Genomic DNA, 21291 nt, shown 5'->3' with positions numbered 1-21291 from the left:
AACCAGGGACATGGAACTACATTATGTTGGCACAGATGTCTCCATCGATATGGATTTCTATGGATATTTGGATATGGATTGGTCCGGAGACCCAGACACATCCTGATCAACATCAGGGTTTGTTTTATCAGCAGCCGAGGAACAATATCCTAGACAAGCAAAAGACAAAGCATGGTAGCTTTATCCTCCACGGAGTCAGAGTATATTGGATTGAGCAATGCTGGACAACACCTTGCATGGCTTTGGACATTTTTTTGAAGAAATTGGACATGCTCAAAATGGACCTACAACATTGCACTGTGACAATCAAGCAGCTATCATTCTTACACAAGATCCACAGTTCTGTGCTTGCACAAAACATATTCAACGGAAATATCATGTCATCCAAGATGACTTAGTATTAAAAGGAGAAGCAGTAATCAGATATGTATATGTTCCTACAGGCGATATGGTTTCCAACATTCCTCACTAAACCCCTCACTCATAAAAAACACTGGAAATTCTCTAAAGCTATGGGACTACAGTTGCACTCAAGTGGGAGTGACACAACCAGATAAACCCGGTCTCTGCTAAAGTGGCCATTGTTCTCCTAGGAGTCATTATACCTTAGAGAGTAGCACCTCAGACTATAAGTAGTGGGGGTTTAGTATAGGAATACCTCAGTTGTTTCTATAGCCTCTCAGGCAATGGCTGAGGTATGTTACATTACATTTATTAAAGATCACCTTAAACTGACATTAACTGTAGTTTCACTTAGATTTATTACTTAACACTGGGGGCCATGTAATGTTTGGTTCTGATCTCTCTAGTACCTTATCCTGAAGAGCTTGCTTGTAGGATTGGGGCACACACTTTGCTTCGGCTGGCTGACAAGTGCTCAACACCAGACTGGCACCAAAGTTTGTGAGTGGTATGAAGGAAAAGACAAACAGATAATAGCCTACCTCATTGGGAAATGTTCTGGGGTATCCTACCAAAATATTAGCCACTAGAATCCCAACTCAATGGGATGCAACAGAAAGCCCATGTATTGGCCTCGCTTGGACCACCACTAAATGACTCATTAGTGGCTGTAGCTATGGTCATCTCACCCCCCACCATCCTATGCCACCCTTTGCACTATCCTGATGTCTACCAAAGACAAACTTACCACAAGTGGGGTATTTGCCCAGGTTCTTATTAAAGAGAAGTCCCACAAAGACTCCAGTACTCAAATTGCCCTGGCAACAAAAGTCTCAAGTTAGCTAGTATCAAAAGGAAAACAACAACACAATGTGAAGAAAAAGAAGTATCATTACACATCTTGTGGCAAAATAGGACACATTGAAAAAGATTGCAGAAAGAAGAAAGCCAACAAAGCAGCTAAGTCAGCTGAGAATGAGTGTTTGGACCATGTTATACAGTTGTCTATGGCAATGACTTGCTTGGCCGCTTTAAATATGCAGAATATCTGGCTTATTGACTCCAGGGCATCAGCCAGTATGAGCTCTTGTAAAGAACTGTTTGTCTCATACCAAAGCTTAAATCCTCCTCAAAAAGTAATCCTAGGGGACGAAAGAACAATCCTGTAAAGACCCTAGCTGTATGCCGGTGACCTGAGCAGCGTAGGACTTAAATCTTAACAACAAGTGTTCAGACAAGCAAGTATTACAGAGTAAATCTACAACTGGGGTATGTACATGGATATTGTACTAGTTATATAGACAAAGGCATGAGGCTACGGTGAGGTATGACGTAGCGTATTGGTAATGAACATGTGTATGTAGTGAGGCTGATTGGTAATGTGTATTACTAATAGATCACGTGATACTTGATAAGATTAGATCAGGAGGAGATTAGATAAGGTGAGATAAGAGTCTCTATCTCTTGATTAGATAAGAAAGCTGAATCAGATGGGTATGATCGTGACATTACCCCCTCCTTAGGACTTTCGTCCCGAAAGTGAGGATCTAGTTTACCCGTTTCCCAATTGTATAATGTTTTTCGAATTTTTGTTGGAATAGTAAAGTTTTCGAAGGGTTGATAGTTTAGAGTAAATTCTATCCTTCGAGGTGCACTGGGGTTCTTGTTGTGAAACTGTTTTACGAGTTTCGATGAATGTTTTAGGTTTGATTCGGTTTCCCATGTGCGATCCTCTTTAGGAAAGTCTTTCCAGTGTACTAAATATTCTAGTTTCCCACGTTTCAATCGTGAGTCTAGAACTTCTTCTACTTCGTATTCTTTAATTCCGTCCACTATCACCGGTGGTGCGGTTTTTTGTTTTCTTTGCGTCTCGAATTCTGGTTCTCGGAATGGTGTCAGCAGTTTTTCGTTGAAAACAGGATGTATATTCTTCCATCGTCCAGGAAGTTTTAGTTTATCGGCTCCTTCACCTATTTTCTTCTCAATGGAAAAGGGTCCGTATCTTTTGTCGTCGAGCTTCTTTGCAGGTCTATCGGTAGTAATATGTTCTGCTTCAACATATACCTTGTCACCTTCTTTGTAGATGATAGCCTCTCTTTTCCCTTTATCATACTGTTTTTTCATGTTTTCTGCTGCTTTTACCAGCGATTTTTCTGCTTCTTTCCTCGTTTCTTCCATCCTCTTCACAAACTCTTCCGCACTACTTCATCTACGTTCATCATTCTTTTGCAAATCCATTTGTACAATTCCACTGCATCGGCTGATTGCTCTGCCATGCGTTGTCTTTCAGTGTGTGAAATCATCATACGGAAGTGCTCTGCTTTTAGCACGATTACGTTTTCATTATCATCCACCCCCCTTTCATGGTCTGCTCGTCTCGAGAGAAGATCTGCTTTGATGTGTTTTGTTCCTGGAATGTGGTGGAGCGTGAAGTGGTAGTTGCTCAATTCCATAACCCATCTAGCTTGTCGTCTGTTGAGCTTTTGAGGTTGTTTGTAATATAGGAGATTCTGGTGGTCTGTCCAGATCTCAAACACCTCTTTTGCATCAACAAGATAATGTCTCCACTCGTCTAAGGCAGTCATTATGGCCAGGAGTTCTTTATCATAGATCTCGTAATTACGCTCTGTGGGATTTAGCGCTTTTGAGAGATATGCAATAGGTTTCCATTTCCCATCTTGCATCTGTGATAGAACTGCTCCCATCGCGTAATCGCTGCTATCAGCTTCAATTTTAAATTGTCCGTCATCGGTAGGTAGGGCAAGTACGGGAGTCGATCCGACACGGGTTTTTAATCCGTTAAAGGCGTCGATCTGTTCCTGTTCCCACACGAATTCTACTTTCCTGGTCAATTTAGTCAATGGCTTGGCGATCAACCCAAAGCCTTCGATGAACCTTCTATAGAAGTTTACGAAACCCAAGAATGCTTGTACTTCCTTTTTGGATTTGCATTCTGGCCATTCCATAATTCCTTTTACTTTAACCGGATCCATGCGGATTTCATTTTCTGAGATAATGAGACCTAAGTACTCTGTTGAGGTCTCTTCGAAATCGCATTTCTCGGGTTTCAAATAAAGGTTATTCTTCCTTAGAATGTCTAACACTCTGCGCGTCATTGCGCGGTGTTCTTCAATCGTTCTTGTGAAGATCATGATGTCATCGAGGTATATCACTACCTTTCCGTCATCAATCAAATCTTTAAACAGCGCATTCATCATCGTTTGAAATGTTGCTGGTGAATTTGTGAGTCCGAAGAACATCACTAACGGTTCAAAGAGCCCCCTATTCGTTCTGAAGGCCGCTTTGTGCTCATCTCCATCCTTGATACGGATATTGTTGTATCCCCATCTAATATCTAACTTTGTGAAGTATTTCGCACCTCTGAGCTTGTCTACAAGTTCATTTATCAGAGGTAGTGGGTATCTATTCTTGATGGTAATGTCATTCAATTTCCGATAGTCTTGGACAGGTCTTAGTTTTCCATCTTTCTTTTTGATAAAGAAGAACGGTGATGCGAATTGTGACTTGGAAGGTCTAATTCTTCCTGATTCGAGGTTTTCGTTTATAAACGCATCCAGTTGTTCTTGTTCACCTAAAGCTAATGGATAGCATTTGCAGTCCAGAGTGTGGTCGCCTGGAATGAGTTCTATGGCATGGTCCCACTGGCGTCTCTCTGGCAGTGCATCGAACGACTCCTTATCGAATACGTCTTTGTAATCGTGGAGATGTTTGGGAACTATCTTATCAAATCCTCCTTCTTTCTGATCTTTACCGGCGGCTTCGGCAAGCTTCTGAGCTGTTGTGCCTTGCGCCCTGATATGGTAGTAATGATCATCAATAGAAGCATCCTCATAGTCCATTAGATTCACTTGGATCAGCTGATCCCCATCTGAGCGATCTACTTCCGAAAAGTATGTGTCAGGGTCTTCTTCCGGATCAAGGAAGTCGACCTGTCGTTTACATTCTTTCGGGCATCTATCAAAGTTCAACTCCGACTTTTTCCAATCTATAGTGGGATTATGCTTCGTTAACCACTCATGTCCGAGGAACATGCGTCCACTCCCTAGGCTTGTTACGGCGAAGTGAATGTTTTCTTCGTGGTCTCCTATGCTCATCCGTAGTTCTATAAATTCTTTGATAGCACCGTCTTTGTTAAGCGTGCCATCAGCATTGTATACTGGAATTGGTCTCGGTATCTTCTTTGTTTCGTATTTTTGTTCTTTTACGAACGTAGAGTCTATGCAGCTCCCTGTACACCCACTATCTAGGAGAGCTTCGATCGTCGTTGATCGGTTCGTGTCAAGAGTTGTAAGTCTGCAAGAAATGTTCATTTGGTTTCCTTGCGTTCCCCTAATGTACTTTTTCGGGGTGTGTAACTCTAATAGAGCAAGTTCCGCTTCGTGCAGTGTTAATGCATTCAGTTCTCGTATTGTCTCTATCGTGACTTCTCTACTTCTTTTTTGGTGCGTCCAGATGTTAAGAATACCAATGGATCTTTCTTCCTTTTGGTCTCGTAATCTTTCTGCAACCCAAAGTGGCGTCCATGCCGCTGTCAGTCTCTGTCTCTCTTTGTGGTCTAGGTTTTTATTAGAGGTGTTCCTGACCTCTTTGGAACTGGTCGAACCATCAGTTACATCAGTGCTTCCAATTGAGTCACTGCTTTCTGTGGTTCTTTTGTTTCCAATGAAGTGCTACCCGATTGAGTCACTTCCTTCACAAATTCTTTTACTGCGCTTTTCTCTTTCGAGCGCGCCGTGATTTCTTCAGAACTGGTCGAACCATCAGTAACATCAGTGCTTCCCAATTGAGTCACTGCTTTCTGTGGTTCTGTTGTTTCTGATTTAGGGATCTTTCTAACCCGTTCCCTGTTCAGGTTCACATCCTTTTTTGTTTCTTTCTCTTTTAATCTTAGATTTGCTGCGTCTTTTGCCAATGCAATATCATTTTCATGATCTATACTAATACAACTCGTGGTAGACGGCAGACAAGAATCTTCGATTGAAAGAGAGGAGAAACTATTTACAAAACTTTTGTCCTTAGGGGCAGCCGGTTGATGTGTCACCGCTGGCCTCTTCAAAAACCCTGAAGGACTTTTGATCTTTCTTCTGCAGTCATCTTCTGCAGGAATTCTCTCACGTTAAATTGAGGCTTTGCTTGTGCCTCCTTTTTGCATTCGAAGGACCGATGTCCCTTTTCACCGCACCGGTAGCAAAGTCCCTTTTGTCGGTACTCTGCTTTGTCGACCTTCATGGGGTCACCGGATTGGGTATATAGGTACCCGGTTGCATCCTTCTTTCTCTCGACCTTTGGTTCGGTTGTCTTTCCTCCTCCGTCTTGCTTCCTCCTTTCTGTACTCCTGAAGCTCTCTTTTTCCGCCTCTCGATGACGCCATAAGTAGTCGACACGGATTAGTTCCTTCTTCCACCCTTCGTAGTTGGCTGGTTCTCGACCGCCGTATATTACCTGATTGACCAGGGGTTCGTTCATGTTCCTACGTAGAAGTGAAATGAGGAAGTCCTCGTTTGCTACTTGGAGGTAACCAGCCTCCCTCCTCAGTTCTTCAAAATGTTCAAAATGTTTCTCGGCCGTGTTCTTTCCTTGTCGCAAGATCATTATGTCGTTGCGAGCGGCGAGTTGTTCGTGTACATTTTTGAACCGCGTCTCCATCTTTGTTGCGAACCACTCGAAATTCTCGTAAGTGGTTTTGATGCTTTCCCCTCGCATCCTTTTCTCCATCTTGGTCTCCATCCACTCTGTTCTAAAAGCTGCCGCTGCTCCTCCTGTCATGAAAGAGAGTACGTAAGCAATTTTTCTTCTTTTGTCCGCAAAATACTCTTCGTCATCTTCGAAATTAAGCATCAAAGCTTCGCGGAAAGCTTTATACTTCTTACGGTCTCCATCGAAGTTCTCAGGCTTCTGGAGAGCCGTTCTGGTTCTGTCTACGCGCTTCGGCTGCGTAGCGGGCGGCGGTGGTGCGGATGTAGAAGAACTCGACGTAACTAACCTCAGCTTGGCTAGCAATTCGTCTACTTCTTCTTTGGCCTCTTTCAGCTGGGTTTCGTATAATTCGTGGAGCCTCCTCTGCTCCTGCTCTATCCTGGTCTGAACGTATTGTTCCAGTCCAGCTTCCTGCGATGTCGGGGGTTGGGGTTCTAAAGGCGGGAGCGCGCCCGACAATTCTCCCATCCCCATTTCTGGTGTGTCCTGCCCTTCTGGCGGACCTCGCCACTCTCCGAATGCTGCCGTTGTCATGTTGGTCTGGGTAGGGGGTGTGGTAGCGTGTTCTGATTGGTTCTATCTCTGGGAATGTAAAATATATTTCCCAGGCTATTCTGTTCTCGGAGTAGAAGCGTTGTTCTGCTAACCACTCTTCGAAATCACCAGGTTGCATATAAGAGAGTTCCCCGATGATAAATCGGATCAACACTTTCTCGAATAAGATCAACCAGACTATCGTTTCTCTTTTAAGCCAAGCGGTTCCTCTTCTGTCCCGCACTGACTATATACGTAACTAATCTAGTTCGGAGATATCGGTGTTCTAATTGTATAGTAATTGGGGTCCGAACGGTTGTCCCAATGATACCCAGCGAGTAACCGCGTGCAGGTCTTTTCCGACTGGCGGAGGCAAGTGCCCGGCCTGGTCAGAAGGGTATGGAAGTTTATCTAAACTAAGTAATACCTATCGGGCTCCACGCCGTCAAGGGTTCTAGCTACTGGGTTGGAAGGGGGAGTGAGAGGGATGTCGACAAACGTTTCTGTGGGTGAAACGTTGGCAGGAAAAAATGAGATGATGGTGTTGGGTCGAGTGATAGGTGATGTGATGGTAGTTTTTGTGAGGTAAACGTAGAGTTTGGCGATGCCAAAGAATATAAGTGTGATGAGGGGGAATAGGATGATGATAAGGATAGCTATGATTTTGCTCATCAACAGGTGTCGTACCAAGTTGTAGGTTGTGTAAAGACCCTAGCTGTATGCCGGTGACCCGAGCAGCGTAGGACTTAAATCTTAACAACAAGTGTTCAGACAAGCAAGTATTACAGAGTAAATCTACAACTGGGGTATGTACATGGATATTGTACTAGTTATATAGACAAAGGCATGAGGCTACGGTGAGGTATGACGTAGCGTATTGGTAATGAACATGTGTATGTAGTGAGGCTGATTGGTAATGTGTATTACTAATAGATCATGTGATACTTGATAAGATTAGATCAGGAGGAGATTAGATAAGGTGAGATAAGAGTCTCTATCTCTTGATTAGATAAGAAAGCTGAATCAGATGGGTATGATCGTGACAAATCCAAGCAACCAGCATAGGTGTAATTCACAGCCAGCATAACCAAGTTTTGTCACATCCACAATCAATGAAAAAGTTCAGAAGTAGTTAACATATTTGATTGTATTTTGGACCTACAAGATTTTGTGAGAATAATGTATTTTTGTTAACATATTTCTATTTTTCCACACAAAACATAGTATTTATGGAAATATGTCAACCAAAGTACATTATTCTCACAAAATCTTGTAGGTCCAAAATATAATCAAATATGTTAACTACTTCTAAGCTTTTTCATTAATTGTGGGTGTGACAAAATTTGGTTATGCTGGCTGTGATTGCCCTTGATGTAGTTGTGGCTGAAAACACAGCATGTCAGAAAATTTTGCAGGATATTTTTTACGTTCCTAATCTAAACACCAACCTTTTATCCATTTCTTGCCTTGTCAACAAGGGCTATCAGGTCTCTTTCACTGAAAAAAACTGTGAGATGTCAGTCAATGGCTCTATAGCTGCCCTTGCAGATTGCAAAGGAAATCTATAATCCAGGTTTGCACAAAGTGCAAGAGAGTAATAAAGAGCGAATCCTAATGTAACAACTAATGTTTGTATACTCTGGCACAAAACAAGAAGAAGCAGAGAAGGGTGAGTGGAGGAGAGGATAATCTCTCTTGGATAGGACCAAGTTTGTTGTGGGTAAACAACAGAAGGACTCACTGAGGAGTCTCCTTGATTTATTGGGATTTATATAGTAGCCCTTGTGACCAGCTCCACCACGTGAGAGAGTTGTATCTAAAAATAAAAGGAGGCTGCACAGCACAAGAAAGTCAAAATCTAAGTGGAGTTTGAAATAAAAGGAAAGTGCCGCATGGTACAAGTGTCCCAAAAAAGAAAGAAGGTTGAAGCGGGGACTGAAAGTAAGAAGTCCAAAAATTGTGTATCATAACAACCAGTGACATCATATAGAATATAATGGAACACTATAGAACATTTACATTTATTTATATTAACTATACAGTACCAACATGTATATTAGCTTATATACCCTTGCAATAGATGGAGACTCCTCAGTGAGTCCTCCCATTAAATACCATCAACAAACTTGTTCCTATAAACTTAATTTTACCAACTCTACTTTTCATTACTATACTTTTGAGTTCCTTTGTGTGTGCACTAGAGTATACAAACTTTGGGGTATTTCCACAAATGTTCACTAAGAGCATATGTGAATGGCAATGAAGCCATACTGTAACAACCAAGAGTTTGTATACTCTGGCACACAACTCAGACAAGCTACAGTGAAGTGAGTGGGAGTGGTCAGGACCGAGTTAGTTGTGGGTAAACAACAGGAGGACTTGCTGAGGAGTCTCCTTGATCTATTGGGGTTTATATACATCTACAGGCTATTTGTATATGTGTACTATACAGTTGATGAAGGCAGTGGCTGATGATGTCATAGAGCACAGCCCGTGTGACCAGCACCACTGTGTGAGAGACTTGTAGCTAAGAATAAAAGAAAGCAGCACAGCGCAAGAAAGTGGAGTTTGAACAAAATGGAAAGTGCTGCATGGCACAGTGTGTGAAAACTACAAAAGAAGGTTAAAGTGGAGAATGAAATTTAAAGGTTCAAAAATTGTGTATTGTAACACATACTGAAGTCCTCAGAAAATGTTTTCAAAACCAGGTAAGTTGAAATATATTTACCTTGACTTGTTTTAAATGCTGCTTGGGTGGGAACATTATTCCAAAAAGTTGTCTGTTCTTCAGAGGAAAAGTCCTACATTGATGAAGAAAATGAGAGATAGCTTGTAACAGGACATTTTGTAAGTATCAATGCTTCTTTTACCACTACTGATTTATCAAAACAGAAATTTGGCCAATCTTCATTATCTAGGGATTGATAGAGGATTTTGGTATTGATTTTGAAGCCCTGGAAGGTACTGTCACTGTTGTTGAGCAAGCTGCTTGATAGCATTCCTTGTTTTCTATCTATTTATGTATCCTATATTATATTGTTGTAACAAGTGCAGTGAGTGTGATATCTACCCTAAATGCTATCATAGTATCAAGGTATTATATGAGTGCTATGAGTGCTGTAAGTGCTATGTCTACAGTATTGATGCTACTATATGAGTCTCTTGAAACTATAGTCAACTATAAGGGAATATTTTTCCTGAATAGATGCTGGGGTTTCTATTACAGCTATAACCACTATGACATCTATTTTGCAACTATAGTACTATAAGAGCCTAGCCTATATAGCTAAAGTATTTGTCCTGATGAGTCAGGCTCCACCAACCACCTGTTATGGTTCACAATTTTTGGACCTTTAAATTTCATTCTGCTATTTAACTTTCCTTCACAAGAAGACCACCCCCTGACAAGCCATTCAGACCAGGGTTTATTACATTTACCTGTTTACTTATATATGTCGAAGTGTCTGTGTCCCGCCCCAAGCGGACTGTTCAACCACTCAGATCAAGCTTTATTGGTACCGAATGGGGGCTCCTGCACGCCACCTTAGTTCGGACAAGACTAAGTCACAGGCGGAATATAATAAGCGATGATGTAATCAAATGTAGTGTGAGGTACTCGAGCATAACAAAGGTATTTGCGCTTAAAGGTATATAGAACCACTTTCTTCCGACGTAAACATATGCGACAATAGATTATATAGAAACTGTCCGGACTCCCGGACTTGTGATATTCAAATGGGGACGTATTTTCCAGTCCGCACCCCAATTCAAACCCACGATTTATCATCAAGTCGAGAGGAGCCAACAGCCAACTCTGAAGTAGACCAAGGAACATTGGAGGTGGTTTCTCCGCTACCATCAGATGGAAGGGGGTATGAAGGTGTAGCAACATGCCTACTCTGGTTGAAACTGACCCAATTTCCGGCACTCCCGGATCTTACGTGTTGAGAGTGCGGAGCGTTATACATGTTGGAGCGGTAATCGGTAGAAGATATTCTATAAGATGAGCGCTGATTTGAGCCCGTAGGTGAGGACGGTGCTGTAAGATCACCCTTCACTTCGGGCCCGTCGAACGAAGGGAATATATCAGGGTTTTGAGCAACACTCCTGAGCCGCTAATAAATGAAACCGTCGTCATGAAAAATTCTTCTAACTGCTCTCCGACATACCTGGTTAAATCCCATGATATCAAGCCGTGTATTGTTAGACCTGCCCAAATCAGGACCTGCCGTGAGAGGGACGGGAGATTTGATTGAGGTCTGTTCAGAAGCACGAAGTAACAACCCGTTACTTGTGAACGTAGGGTATGCGGATTTATTTTGTTTTGCCACACTGTTCAAAGCGGAAGTATCCACGCGCAGCGAACCTGTAGGTGGCCGTGAGTTGAATAAGCGGCTCGGAGACTGTGCGGCCTCTACTGGTAGAGCAACACTGGTATGAGCTGTCGCCTCGCTTTTACGCTGGATACGAGTAAGAAGAGAGACAGACGTCTCGTTCGGATCACTATTGGTACTCAAGGATCTTGGGCGCCCATTTGACACTTGCGGAGGAGGAACACCATCAGAGCCCTGTATAATGCCCGGTACAGGAAGCTCTGTATGAATGAAGCAGCATCTTTTCCCGTAAGGACATGCTCCTGATACCCAAAAAGTCTATTGACACGTTATTACTTTGTTCACGGAAAAGTGAGTGATGGACACTAACCCTGCAGATTTCAGTCTTGTACTAGATATGAGCGTAGTTTAGCCAGAACAATTCTACGGGAACAACTGTAAGACAAACCTTTGGGTGACGAGCGACTTTGCGGATTTCTTCTTCCCCATGCGCAAATTGACATTTAGACCCATATCGGCAAGATCCTTTTTCCTCCCAGGACCTGCATAGCTCAGTCTTATACAAGCCCAGTTTGCGATTGTTTGCACTTGGTCCATTGCCATTTTGCGAACTTGAGCCTGTCATGTCCATCTCCACTTGCGTTGCTGGCCTACCATAGGGCCCTGCGAAGTGACCCTGCGAGCCGATAGACATACCCTGCATGGTATTCATGTCAATTTGAGGATACCCATCTTGTGTGCCAAAAAAATGATTAGCATAGAGGTTTATGGCTGGTGTAGGAATGGCTGGCGCGTAAATGTTATGGCTAGATGTCAAAGCTGGATTGTTGGCGAGCGCAAGGGTCGCAACTTCTCGCAGGGTGGAAGGGTCAGATGTAGAATGATGATGTGTTCCCCGGAAGACATTAAGAGGTTGTTGACCACGATGAACGTGGTCCGGATGTGCGAGTACCACGTCATAGAGCTGCTGTGCGTTACTCATCGACAAATGGGTAAGATGACTCGCAGGGTAACCGGCAGAACTGGAACCGATCATTATATTCTGGGGAGGAAAACCTCGCATGGGATGGCGGTATCCGACAGACGGTACACCATTCGGACGACCGGCAATATAATGTGGGACTGCATTAGCGCCAGAGTCCGGTGCTTGAGCCAGAAAAGTTCTTGGCTGCATGGTGTACTCATGAGATGAAACGGCAGGAAGATTGGCCATCATTTGGGTCGCGTAGTCCTGATGTTGGGGGGAGCGAGAGAAAATACCATCATTTGGTGCTAATGAAGGGTACGTTGGCTGCTCCGGGGGAAATGGTCTTTCATTATCTACCGATACCTCCCGGAACTGGGAAGGGGTCCATTGCTGGGGTTGAGCACCAGAAACCGCCCGCAAATTAATTGCGGGATTATCTTCAGCATGCTGCAGACGACGCAAGTCAGCACTCGATAACCCACCGCTGTACGAATGGGGACGCTCTTTTGGCTCTTCACGCGAGCTATCCTTCATCAATGGGTGGACATGCATGGTGTGACTCGCAGAAGATATAAAAGACTCTTGAGATTGCGTTGTGTCACTTGAAGAGCCTCGTGAATGCGATATAGTAACATGATGGTCATACTGATGGGGAGATGACTCAATACTGGCATCTGATGATGTTTCCAGAGGGCTTGCTTCATTGCGTTGTACAATAGCAGAACCGGCCACTTTGGACTGAGGAGTTCTCAGCTGAGCATGACCATCACTCCTCAGGTCGCCGGTAGAGCTAATTTTAAGTGCGGCAATTTCTTGAGCAAGATCCCAATCACCATGGGCTGCTTCGGAGTCAACAAGCTGACCGTTGCCATTCAAGTGCCAGCGACGAGGATTTACTGTTATACCGTTAATGGGGTCCACAGAGCGGCTCGATTTAGGATGGCTAGTATTACGAATAGGCATATTGGATGACAAGGCTTGCGTCTGAAAGTTAACTAATGGGCACTCAGGGAGGTTTAAGATCTGAAAATGAACGTTGATGTGTAAGCAATGACCCCATGGAAAGACAGTTATCGTACCTCTGGGTTGATTGTCCTGCGCCCTTGGAAAACGTGGACTGGGGACCAGGGAAGAGGGTCAATTGATTTCAATATACCTGATACTGATGAAGACAAGTCCTCTGAAACCGTAAACAGTGTATTCTTGGCTGTAATATGTGTGACCACTTGGTGCATTTAAATTTGAATAGGAAGAAGTCCTGAATGTTGGTGTTGGTGCGAAACCTGTGCAACAGAAAATATTACACTTTGCTTACTGCTATCTTTGGAAACAGAGAGCTGTCGTCGCGCAAAATTTAAGCAAGCTGTTGTGATGTTATTTGAAGGATGGTCAAAAAGGAGTCGCAAGGAAACGACGTTAACGAGTAGATAGATGGTCGTGTTGATCTCGAGAAAGATTTGGGAATTGCAAGGAGAGCACAGGCAAGTCCGAGAGTCGAGGGTGGAAGTGGGGTGCAAGGAGGTCGTGAGGATTTCAGTCGCGTGTTGAATTCAAGTTGGAACGTGGCCAGGCTAGGTTGAGGGTTTGGACCTTAGGAAGCTCGTGGAATGAGTTCAAGAAGGAGCGAGGTAAAGGTGAGGCGCAGCCCAATGCAACGTTGATCGCAACGTGCCCTTGTCCCGGCGGTGATCGCTACTATGACAAAGCAGCAGTGTTTGCTTCCCTATCGATGAACGTCGATGAACACTCTGACACTCTGAAAATCAACTTGATTCAGAGCGACCCACAATCTCTGCCACTTGACAAACCCGGGCCTTTTTCCCATTGCTAATGATCAGCAACTAGTTATAATTATAACCTCAAAGATAAATATTTGTATCGAGTCATTATCATGCATTGGGTATCCTACATCAGCGAAAGAGTTTGAGCGTGTTATGATGCATTTCCTCGCCTGTATATCTGAGCGAATAAATGTGGCTGTTGGACAATGAATGTAAAAGTGCTGATTTTCATTGTAAATAAAAATTTCCAGGGATTTGTAAATAAGTTCCAACAAGCAAATAGTCACATCTGTTGAAACGTGTTTTAGGGCACTGTCAGGCCCAAATTCAGTAGTAATTCCCTGAAAATGTGGTGAAATATGACATTCACTATGTAAGTGGTGATTATGAGTCATCACCTGTCATCGTTTCTCAGGATATATTCCTGCGCACTACTATCGTTGGACAATAGGTGCAATTGGTCTGGGGAGAAGTTGAATAACTCACCAGTCGTTGAGCTTTAGACTGTTGGAACTTGACCAGTAGATATAATTTTTAGTTTTCTAGTTGCCTATGTAGAAAAATAAGCAAGAACTTGAAGCATTGGAGCAGCTGAACAAAACTGAAAAGACAACACATGTTTTGGAATGGTTCTGCAATTTCTGGTCACACTGGGTCACAATGGCACTCACAGACCAAATCAGGCGGAGCTTACCAGTCAAATTCCACCAGGTCACCAAGTCCTGACGCTGGTGGTATTGCGGTACGTACCAAAGCAGAGCTAGTGGTCCTTGATTGATTATCTTGGTGTGTGATTGCCTGTTTTGGTCACCTAGTCACGACTCCATCATTGTTTTCGTTTCTCCAAATGCTTTGAGGCCCCAATCAGCTCAGTAAGTATCTGGCATTGTAGGGGCCTACCTATTGACGTTTTCTAGAAAGATATTGCAATATTCCCAGCACGAGATCTGGTCAAATCTGGCCATCTTTCCCTCAAAATTCACACTTCTGGAGTTCAAGAGCATAGTGTCAGGTCTGTTGTTGTTGCTACAGATAAGCTATTCACTAAATTCTTTCACAATTATATTCTCTATACTATATTCTACGTCTGACAATTTTCTAGCTACCTGTACAGTGATTGTTGAGCCTCTGGAGGCCAAGTGCATATCTCTAACTGGTTGCATCCGGTGTCCAATGATAGTACCAAGTGAAAATACTCCGCAGGATTCTGTCAAATAACTACACTGAATCCTGGTATGACACTTTTTTATTTGTGGTGAAAATACACCGCTCATAGTATGTATTTCATCGCTTGCAATCAGATCATCTACCGGCGGCAAAGAACTCAAATTTTCAATGCTGCCATCAATACCAAGTTGCATTACCGTCCTATAGCTTATTTAGTCCACAGATGTGTCAACATCATAGATGGCTCGGGCTAAGTTCCCACTCCTATCAATTGTAGCCCATCTGTTATCAACTTTCACCCTCCCGACAACACATTGAACACAGGTCATGTCCATGACCTCTATCACGCTACAGTTCGAAAAATAAGGCACATCTAATGAATCTGTTGCTTCAATATGGCATGTTTTGACGGCCACAAGAATTATACTGGGAGGTCTTGAGAGTTGTAATTCCTCAACTGCAGGGAAAATTATTGTAATGATGTATTGGAGCTGCCCAAAATATGTCCATTTCTCATACTTGGGGGTTCAACGACGCTGGTGAGCAAATTTATCTGCCAGAGCTTCATACTATGTTATTTTAACATATGTCAATTTTGCCATCAATCCCAGAGTTCACTTACTTGAATGAAAGTGGCATCCCGCATATCTGGCCGTGATTTTGTCAACGCCGCAGCAACCATTATATCTCCCCCTTCCAGATGTTTGAATTTCCCCCATAATGATAGTGTTGCGAGAGGATAGTACTGTTTCATCATTGATGAAGTTATGTTGAATCATGTGGCCAAGGCGGCTATAATTTTCTTTTGCAAAGACATCTCTACCACACATTTACAACAAGGGGGTAAAAGAATGCAGGTTGGATCTGTAAGCATTTTTAGTTTTTTTTAGCTTAATGCATAAATAAAAGCTCACAAGCATTATCGCTAAAACATCCAGCAATCTGTTTCAAAGGCTTGAGACTTAGCTCTGACTTGATATTGTAAGCAAGCTCTATGTGTGTTAGCCTTGCATCATTGACTAGGTACACAGCCATAGAAGCATATGGATGTTGTCTGCTTTTAATCACCTGTTGCAATCACGTGCAGAACCTCTGCATTAGAAAGGCCGTCCATTCTATATTGTTGGCTATGTGCAGCAGTGCATGTATAGTTACTGGGCATGCACTGAGACTCTCAGAATTAAACTGGTAGTAATATCTGTAAGTTATTTCTTGTTATTGGTGAACAGTCTTACTTCAGAAATTGATATACTGACCACTCCTATTTAGCAACCCAGTCGATAAAGCCCGTACAGATTGTTTCAATGTCTTGCGCTGAGAGCTCAAATTGAAGACATAAATGCAACAATCACACAAGATCAACAAAGTGATTGTAGTATTGGTGATGGCAAAACCTTCAATGTAAGAGTATGGGGCCTAAATATAATGTCCCGAACAACCATGAATCCAACGTACAATTTGATAGGTCTTTTTCTATGTTGGGGAGGCTTGGCACATATTCTGAAGGGATGACTGCAATGTTAACTGTCCTACAGCCTCCCAGACAGTTTTCTCTAGTTTGTAACAACCGGTACCTTCCCCTAGACCTTTGTATCCGCCTGTCCAAAGCATCACTAGGTTAGGGATCACATTTTCCCACATCAAATGCATGAAGTCGTATGGAAAAGATGCAGGAAATGATAGGGATGAAAGGTGACTGAGGATTGGTAAGCCTTTTATTCCCTGAAGTTTTGATAACTGTTCTGATTCAGCATTATTGCCTGCAAGCTGGACTTCCTTTCCTTGTGCTATGATCTCGTTGTGCGTTCATAGTGGCAGGTGAGCTGGATTTATTTCAAAATTATTATTCCTAGATAATGGAACCCCTGCAGGAGTACTCCCATTCAGGTCCTCCCGTCTGTTATCTGGAATGTAATAGGTCGTATTCCTCCCACCTGAAAATAAAACACCAGTTATTTTGCAGATACCACAAAGTGAATATCTGTTGTGTCCCTTCATCTTCATAATCATCAACATTGCTGGAATGTTGCCGGATGCAACAACTAAATATGCATGGAGACAAAAAATACTTGCAAGAAGCACATCATACATGCAAACCCCGAGTGCCAATCTGATCATTTCCTCCACAAAATATTAAGAACAAAGCTTGAAGGAAGTGTCTAGCCACTTGCTGAGAGCAATCAGGGACTGGAACTAGAGTCCAATGTGAGTAACTTTATTATTAGAGAGTATGACAGGTATACAGTACCTAGAGTCCAATGTGAGTAACTAGAGAATAGGAAGCATTGGACTCTGCAGTACTGTCCGAAGTTTTGTAAACAAAGGTAAACAAAGCAGCCACAAAGGCGAAATAATAAAGAACACAATCAATAGTGGATGATAGAAGAATAGATAGAGAAAGGAATGAAGATATATAGGTAGCACAAAGGTGCAGAATCACCAAAAACTAACACAAAAGGCCACAAACAGGAGTTAAAATCCTTCGGCTTTTTATAACCCGGAACCACACCCAGACACAAAATATAATCCTTTAGGAAACACAAGTCTGGAGGAAGATTATAATAATAAATGATTATAGGCCATGCAGTCAAATTGCGGCGTCGGAATAGAGCAAAACTGTCTGTGGAAAGCCCCAATGGAAGGGGTCTGAAAAATAATGGTGTGCCAACTCCTCACCATTTACTATGACACATCTCTCTAGAAGTTGCCTGTATACCATTCCATCCATTACATCTGTTACAGATTCAGGTGTGTGGCGATGTTCAGAACTTCAATATTTCATCTTTTGAGTAAGCTCCGCATTTTTGAACATGGCCACCAATTGAGGAAATAATGGTATGTACACAAATTTCTGCCTGGGTCTCTTGTAATCATCATATCGCAATATTTTGCATCTTTCTAAGGATGTGTTTGGGCCAACAAAGCAACAACAGGATTGTGGACAACAATCATATACTGTATATGTTACAATAACACAATTTTCGGACCTTTCCTTCTTTTTCATTCTCCGCTTTAACCTTGTACACTTTAGCTTTCACACATGGTGCCACACAGCACTTCCCCTTTTGTTCAAACTCCTCTTTCTTGCGCCGCGTTGCCTTCTTCTTATTTTAGATACAACTCTCTCACACAGTGGAGCTGGTCATACAGGCTAGGCCCCATGACATCATCAGCCACTAAACTTTACCAACTGTACAGTACAGAAGTACAAACACTCTGTATTAGTATATATACCCCAATAAATCCAGGAGACTCCTCAGCGAGTCCTCCTGTTGTTAACCAACAAACTCTCTGCAGCCTAAGGGGTAACCACTCCCCATTCACTACCTTTATAGTGTGTTCCTGTGTGCGCCAGAGTAACTAACTCTTGGTTGTTACAGCCTCGTCATGTTGATGAATTGGAGATGGAAGAAGATGATGATGATTTCTCACAAGGCAGTCAGGATCATCATCAAGTGGAAGCAAATTAAACAAGTAGTAGGCAAACAAATGAATTTGAATAAACAGCTAATGTCACATGTGTTTATTAACAACTAGACGAAATAATTGTACAATCTGTACAATTGAAACATGGATGTCTACAAGAACAAAAACATAATGATAAGTACCAAGGACATATAATATTATATTACCCTAGAAATTTCCATTTTCAGTCCAACACCCTTTAAAAGTGAATTTACAGCCCACCAATTGTGGAAAAAAGACCTCTTATGCAAATGCCTTTGTGAGAACTTGACAACTATATTCCCCAGACATGCTATATATTTCATGAGGCATAATCAAGTCTCCATCTTCCAGGATACATGCACAGCAAGTGATAGTACACAACCTGCTGATTTCACGGCGGACACTATTGAGCTCTTAATTGGCAGCAGATATTATAGCCTTGGTAGTTATTTGCCTGTATAAGATGCCACTGCCATTTTTGCTCTGCACTAATAGCGACAGTTTGTATAGTATCCTGCAACTTGTACACAGTGTTTAGGCTTCTCTTGGCTTGATGAGAGTCCAATATTGCCTGTAACAAGAGTTACAAGCAAGTAACCATAATTCCCATATGATTTGAATGATACTCACCTGCCCAGTAAGGTCTTCAGCGACTTTGAGAAGCTCAAACAACAGACTCTCCTCCGTGTCAACATTATTACCACCTTCTTCACCAAACAAATGTCTTGATGGGACATTTGAAATAGGAGTTTTTGGAAGACATTTATAGGGATGTGTTGAGGAGATGGGGGATAGCAATGAAGGAATTGACTGTGCCCAACATTTCACCCTTGTAGTTTCAAGAGTGTGATGATTAGTATACTGACAAGACTCATATTGAGGGCTAGGTTGGTGAAGTTTTTCATGGCAGCCAGCGGGCATATGCATGTCCAATGGTGGTGACAAATTCATTACTGTTCAGTGGAGTGGGCTTACAGGCACTGACCAATGTGTGGGTTTGTTTTATGTAAATACAAGCTCAGGTGGGAACTTAATGTGTCTAACTGTTGGGGCTGACTCATATGCAACAGCAGTCACGTGTGCTTCCATATCAAATATTGATATGCATTGCCAGTATTGTAACCTACGGTCATACATGAACATGCATACCTCAGAATGGATTGAGCTCCCACCAACTACTTGCAAGCCTCTCTAGCATGTCTCTACAAAATCCTACTTTTGGGTATACACGTTCAACCACAGTTCTTCTCATTTGGCCGAATATGTGCCCAGTCACTGTTGGCGCCTACATGCAGTACGGGTGGTCTGACCCATTTGAGGAGAGCTGGTATGGTCGATGACTATGCAAAGTTGAATGAGGGTACATAAGGAAATAAATATGGTTTAGGTAAGTTACATGTTTTGACATATCCTGCCTTATTATCAACATGTACCACAGAGTATACAATGTTCCTCAAAATCCATATACATGGTGATTATTCTACCATTTGTAACTATATCACCTTCCAATTCATTCAAATTTGTGAAATAACTGTCCTTTTTATAATCTGCCTATCATCATTCCAGTGGCCTCTTGGCACTACTCCAATATCACCGCCAGGTATGCTCCCAAGTTCCAGACTTAGTCCATCATGCTAATATTAACCCAGCAAACATCACTCTTTTTCATAGAAGGTGAATATGTGCCACCTATTATCCACATCTGTCCCACATAGCATACTAAGTACATTTATGATCATGTTTCTTTTCATAAATATTCTCACATAGGTACATATCCCACTTCTTTGACGTCACAGCACTTCAATATTCATACCGCAGAGTCTCCTATGCTGCCCTATATCAGTACAATGGACCACCCAATTTTAACGACAACATCTACACATGGTAATTTTGCAATAAAGCTATCTTCAAACACATCTTACCTCAATATACACACCCAACTTTTTTGACAACATAGCACTTCAATATCACTGCTAAGGTAGTATACAATGTACCATGAAGACTCCTATGTTGTCCCATATCGGTATGATGGACCACCTTCATGCAGGTTTGCACGGATTTTAACATGCTAATGGACATCTACAGTTTTTACTCTGTTTCATAATGTCCATTGGCACACATTCATTTTGTATTGACACGGTATCTTCACACTGCCATTACACATGCTCTAAGCTCCTTGGCTTCTCCCCTGTCCTTGCCGAGGATGCAAGGCTATCTCTTTTCACGCAGTGTTCTACAGCTCATTCTCAAGGATAGCTAAGTCATGTTGAATCCATGTGCTTGTCACCCATCCATACATTTAGACAGATAAAACAGTGAGTGCATTTTATCAACCTATCAACCCACCCACCATTTTTACTATGTACACAGCTATATTGAAAACACTACTATGACTATTGTTGGTCATGGGGGTGTTCATACGCCCCACAGCACATGACTCTTTGTCTCTACAACCTCAATCTGTGGTGCTGCTAAGAAGCTTGCTTACCTAATAGCTGGCATTTGACACTGGCCGCTCATCCTCGTCGCCTACCACATAACTTGAACCTGGAGCACAATAACAGCAGCAGCATGGATTTAGGTGAATTGACTCAACTTTTAGGCACTACCATCAATCATGAAGATATGTTGGCATCTATTGAAGCAGAAAATTGGCTATGGGGTGACAACATTAATTATGTGGCGGATTTAAAGACTTTACCGTACGTATTTGATATTTTGGCTTTCTAACCTTGCACTTTCAGACAATGGAATTGAGTCTGAACACTTCTAGCTACTCTGGATTGCGTGTTACACAATATATGAGCCTAATCCACATAATCTCAGCCAATTGCTTCAGGTTGCAATATATCTCAGCAACTTTGTCCGTGCCTGCATTGTTTAGGGCTTGAAGAAGATGATTGTGAAGAATCCAACTTCAGCATTAGCCACTTCAGTCACC

At 42.4% G+C, this 21291-nt stretch overlaps 3 protein-coding genes across 3 annotated transcripts; all 3 read right to left on the bottom strand.

Annotated features, from left to right (window-relative positions):
• Positions 1 to 10206: 10206 nt before the first annotated feature.
• On the bottom strand, positions 10207 to 11665 carry SERLADRAFT_454858 (uncharacterized protein; the record flags this gene model as incomplete). The annotated part of the gene is made up of 4 exons (XM_007312377.1): positions 10207 to 10769; positions 10824 to 11306; positions 11359 to 11379; positions 11437 to 11665. 4 exons carry the CDS (start codon positions 11617 to 11619, stop codon positions 10422 to 10424), a joined length of 1035 nt encoding a protein of 344 aa, XP_007312439.1.
• Positions 11666 to 11720: 55 nt separating this feature from the next.
• On the bottom strand, positions 11721 to 12546 carry SERLADRAFT_454856 (uncharacterized protein; the record flags this gene model as incomplete). The annotated part of the gene is made up of 1 exon (XM_007312376.1): positions 11721 to 12546. A coding segment is annotated over one exon (786 nt), but the record flags the coding sequence as incomplete, so codon positions are not given.
• A 2884-nt stretch (positions 12547 to 15430) lies between these two features.
• Positions 15431 to 15660, bottom strand: SERLADRAFT_432126 (uncharacterized protein; the record flags this gene model as incomplete). The annotated part of the gene is made up of 2 exons (XM_007312375.1): positions 15431 to 15472; positions 15526 to 15660. The coding sequence occupies 2 exons, from the start codon at positions 15658 to 15660 to the stop codon at positions 15431 to 15433; spliced, it is 177 nt and encodes a 58-aa protein (XP_007312437.1).
• Between the last annotated feature and the right edge of the window lie 5631 nt (positions 15661 to 21291).

Source organism: Serpula lacrymans (assembly GCF_000218685.1).
Source record: "Serpula lacrymans var. lacrymans S7.9 unplaced genomic scaffold SERLAscaffold_1, whole genome shotgun sequence".
In the NCBI taxonomy this organism is placed as follows: Eukaryota; Fungi; Basidiomycota; class Agaricomycetes; order Boletales; family Serpulaceae; genus Serpula; species Serpula lacrymans.
The sequence above is the reverse complement of the archived record's forward strand: the minus strand, read 5'-3'. Positions and strand labels throughout refer to the sequence as shown.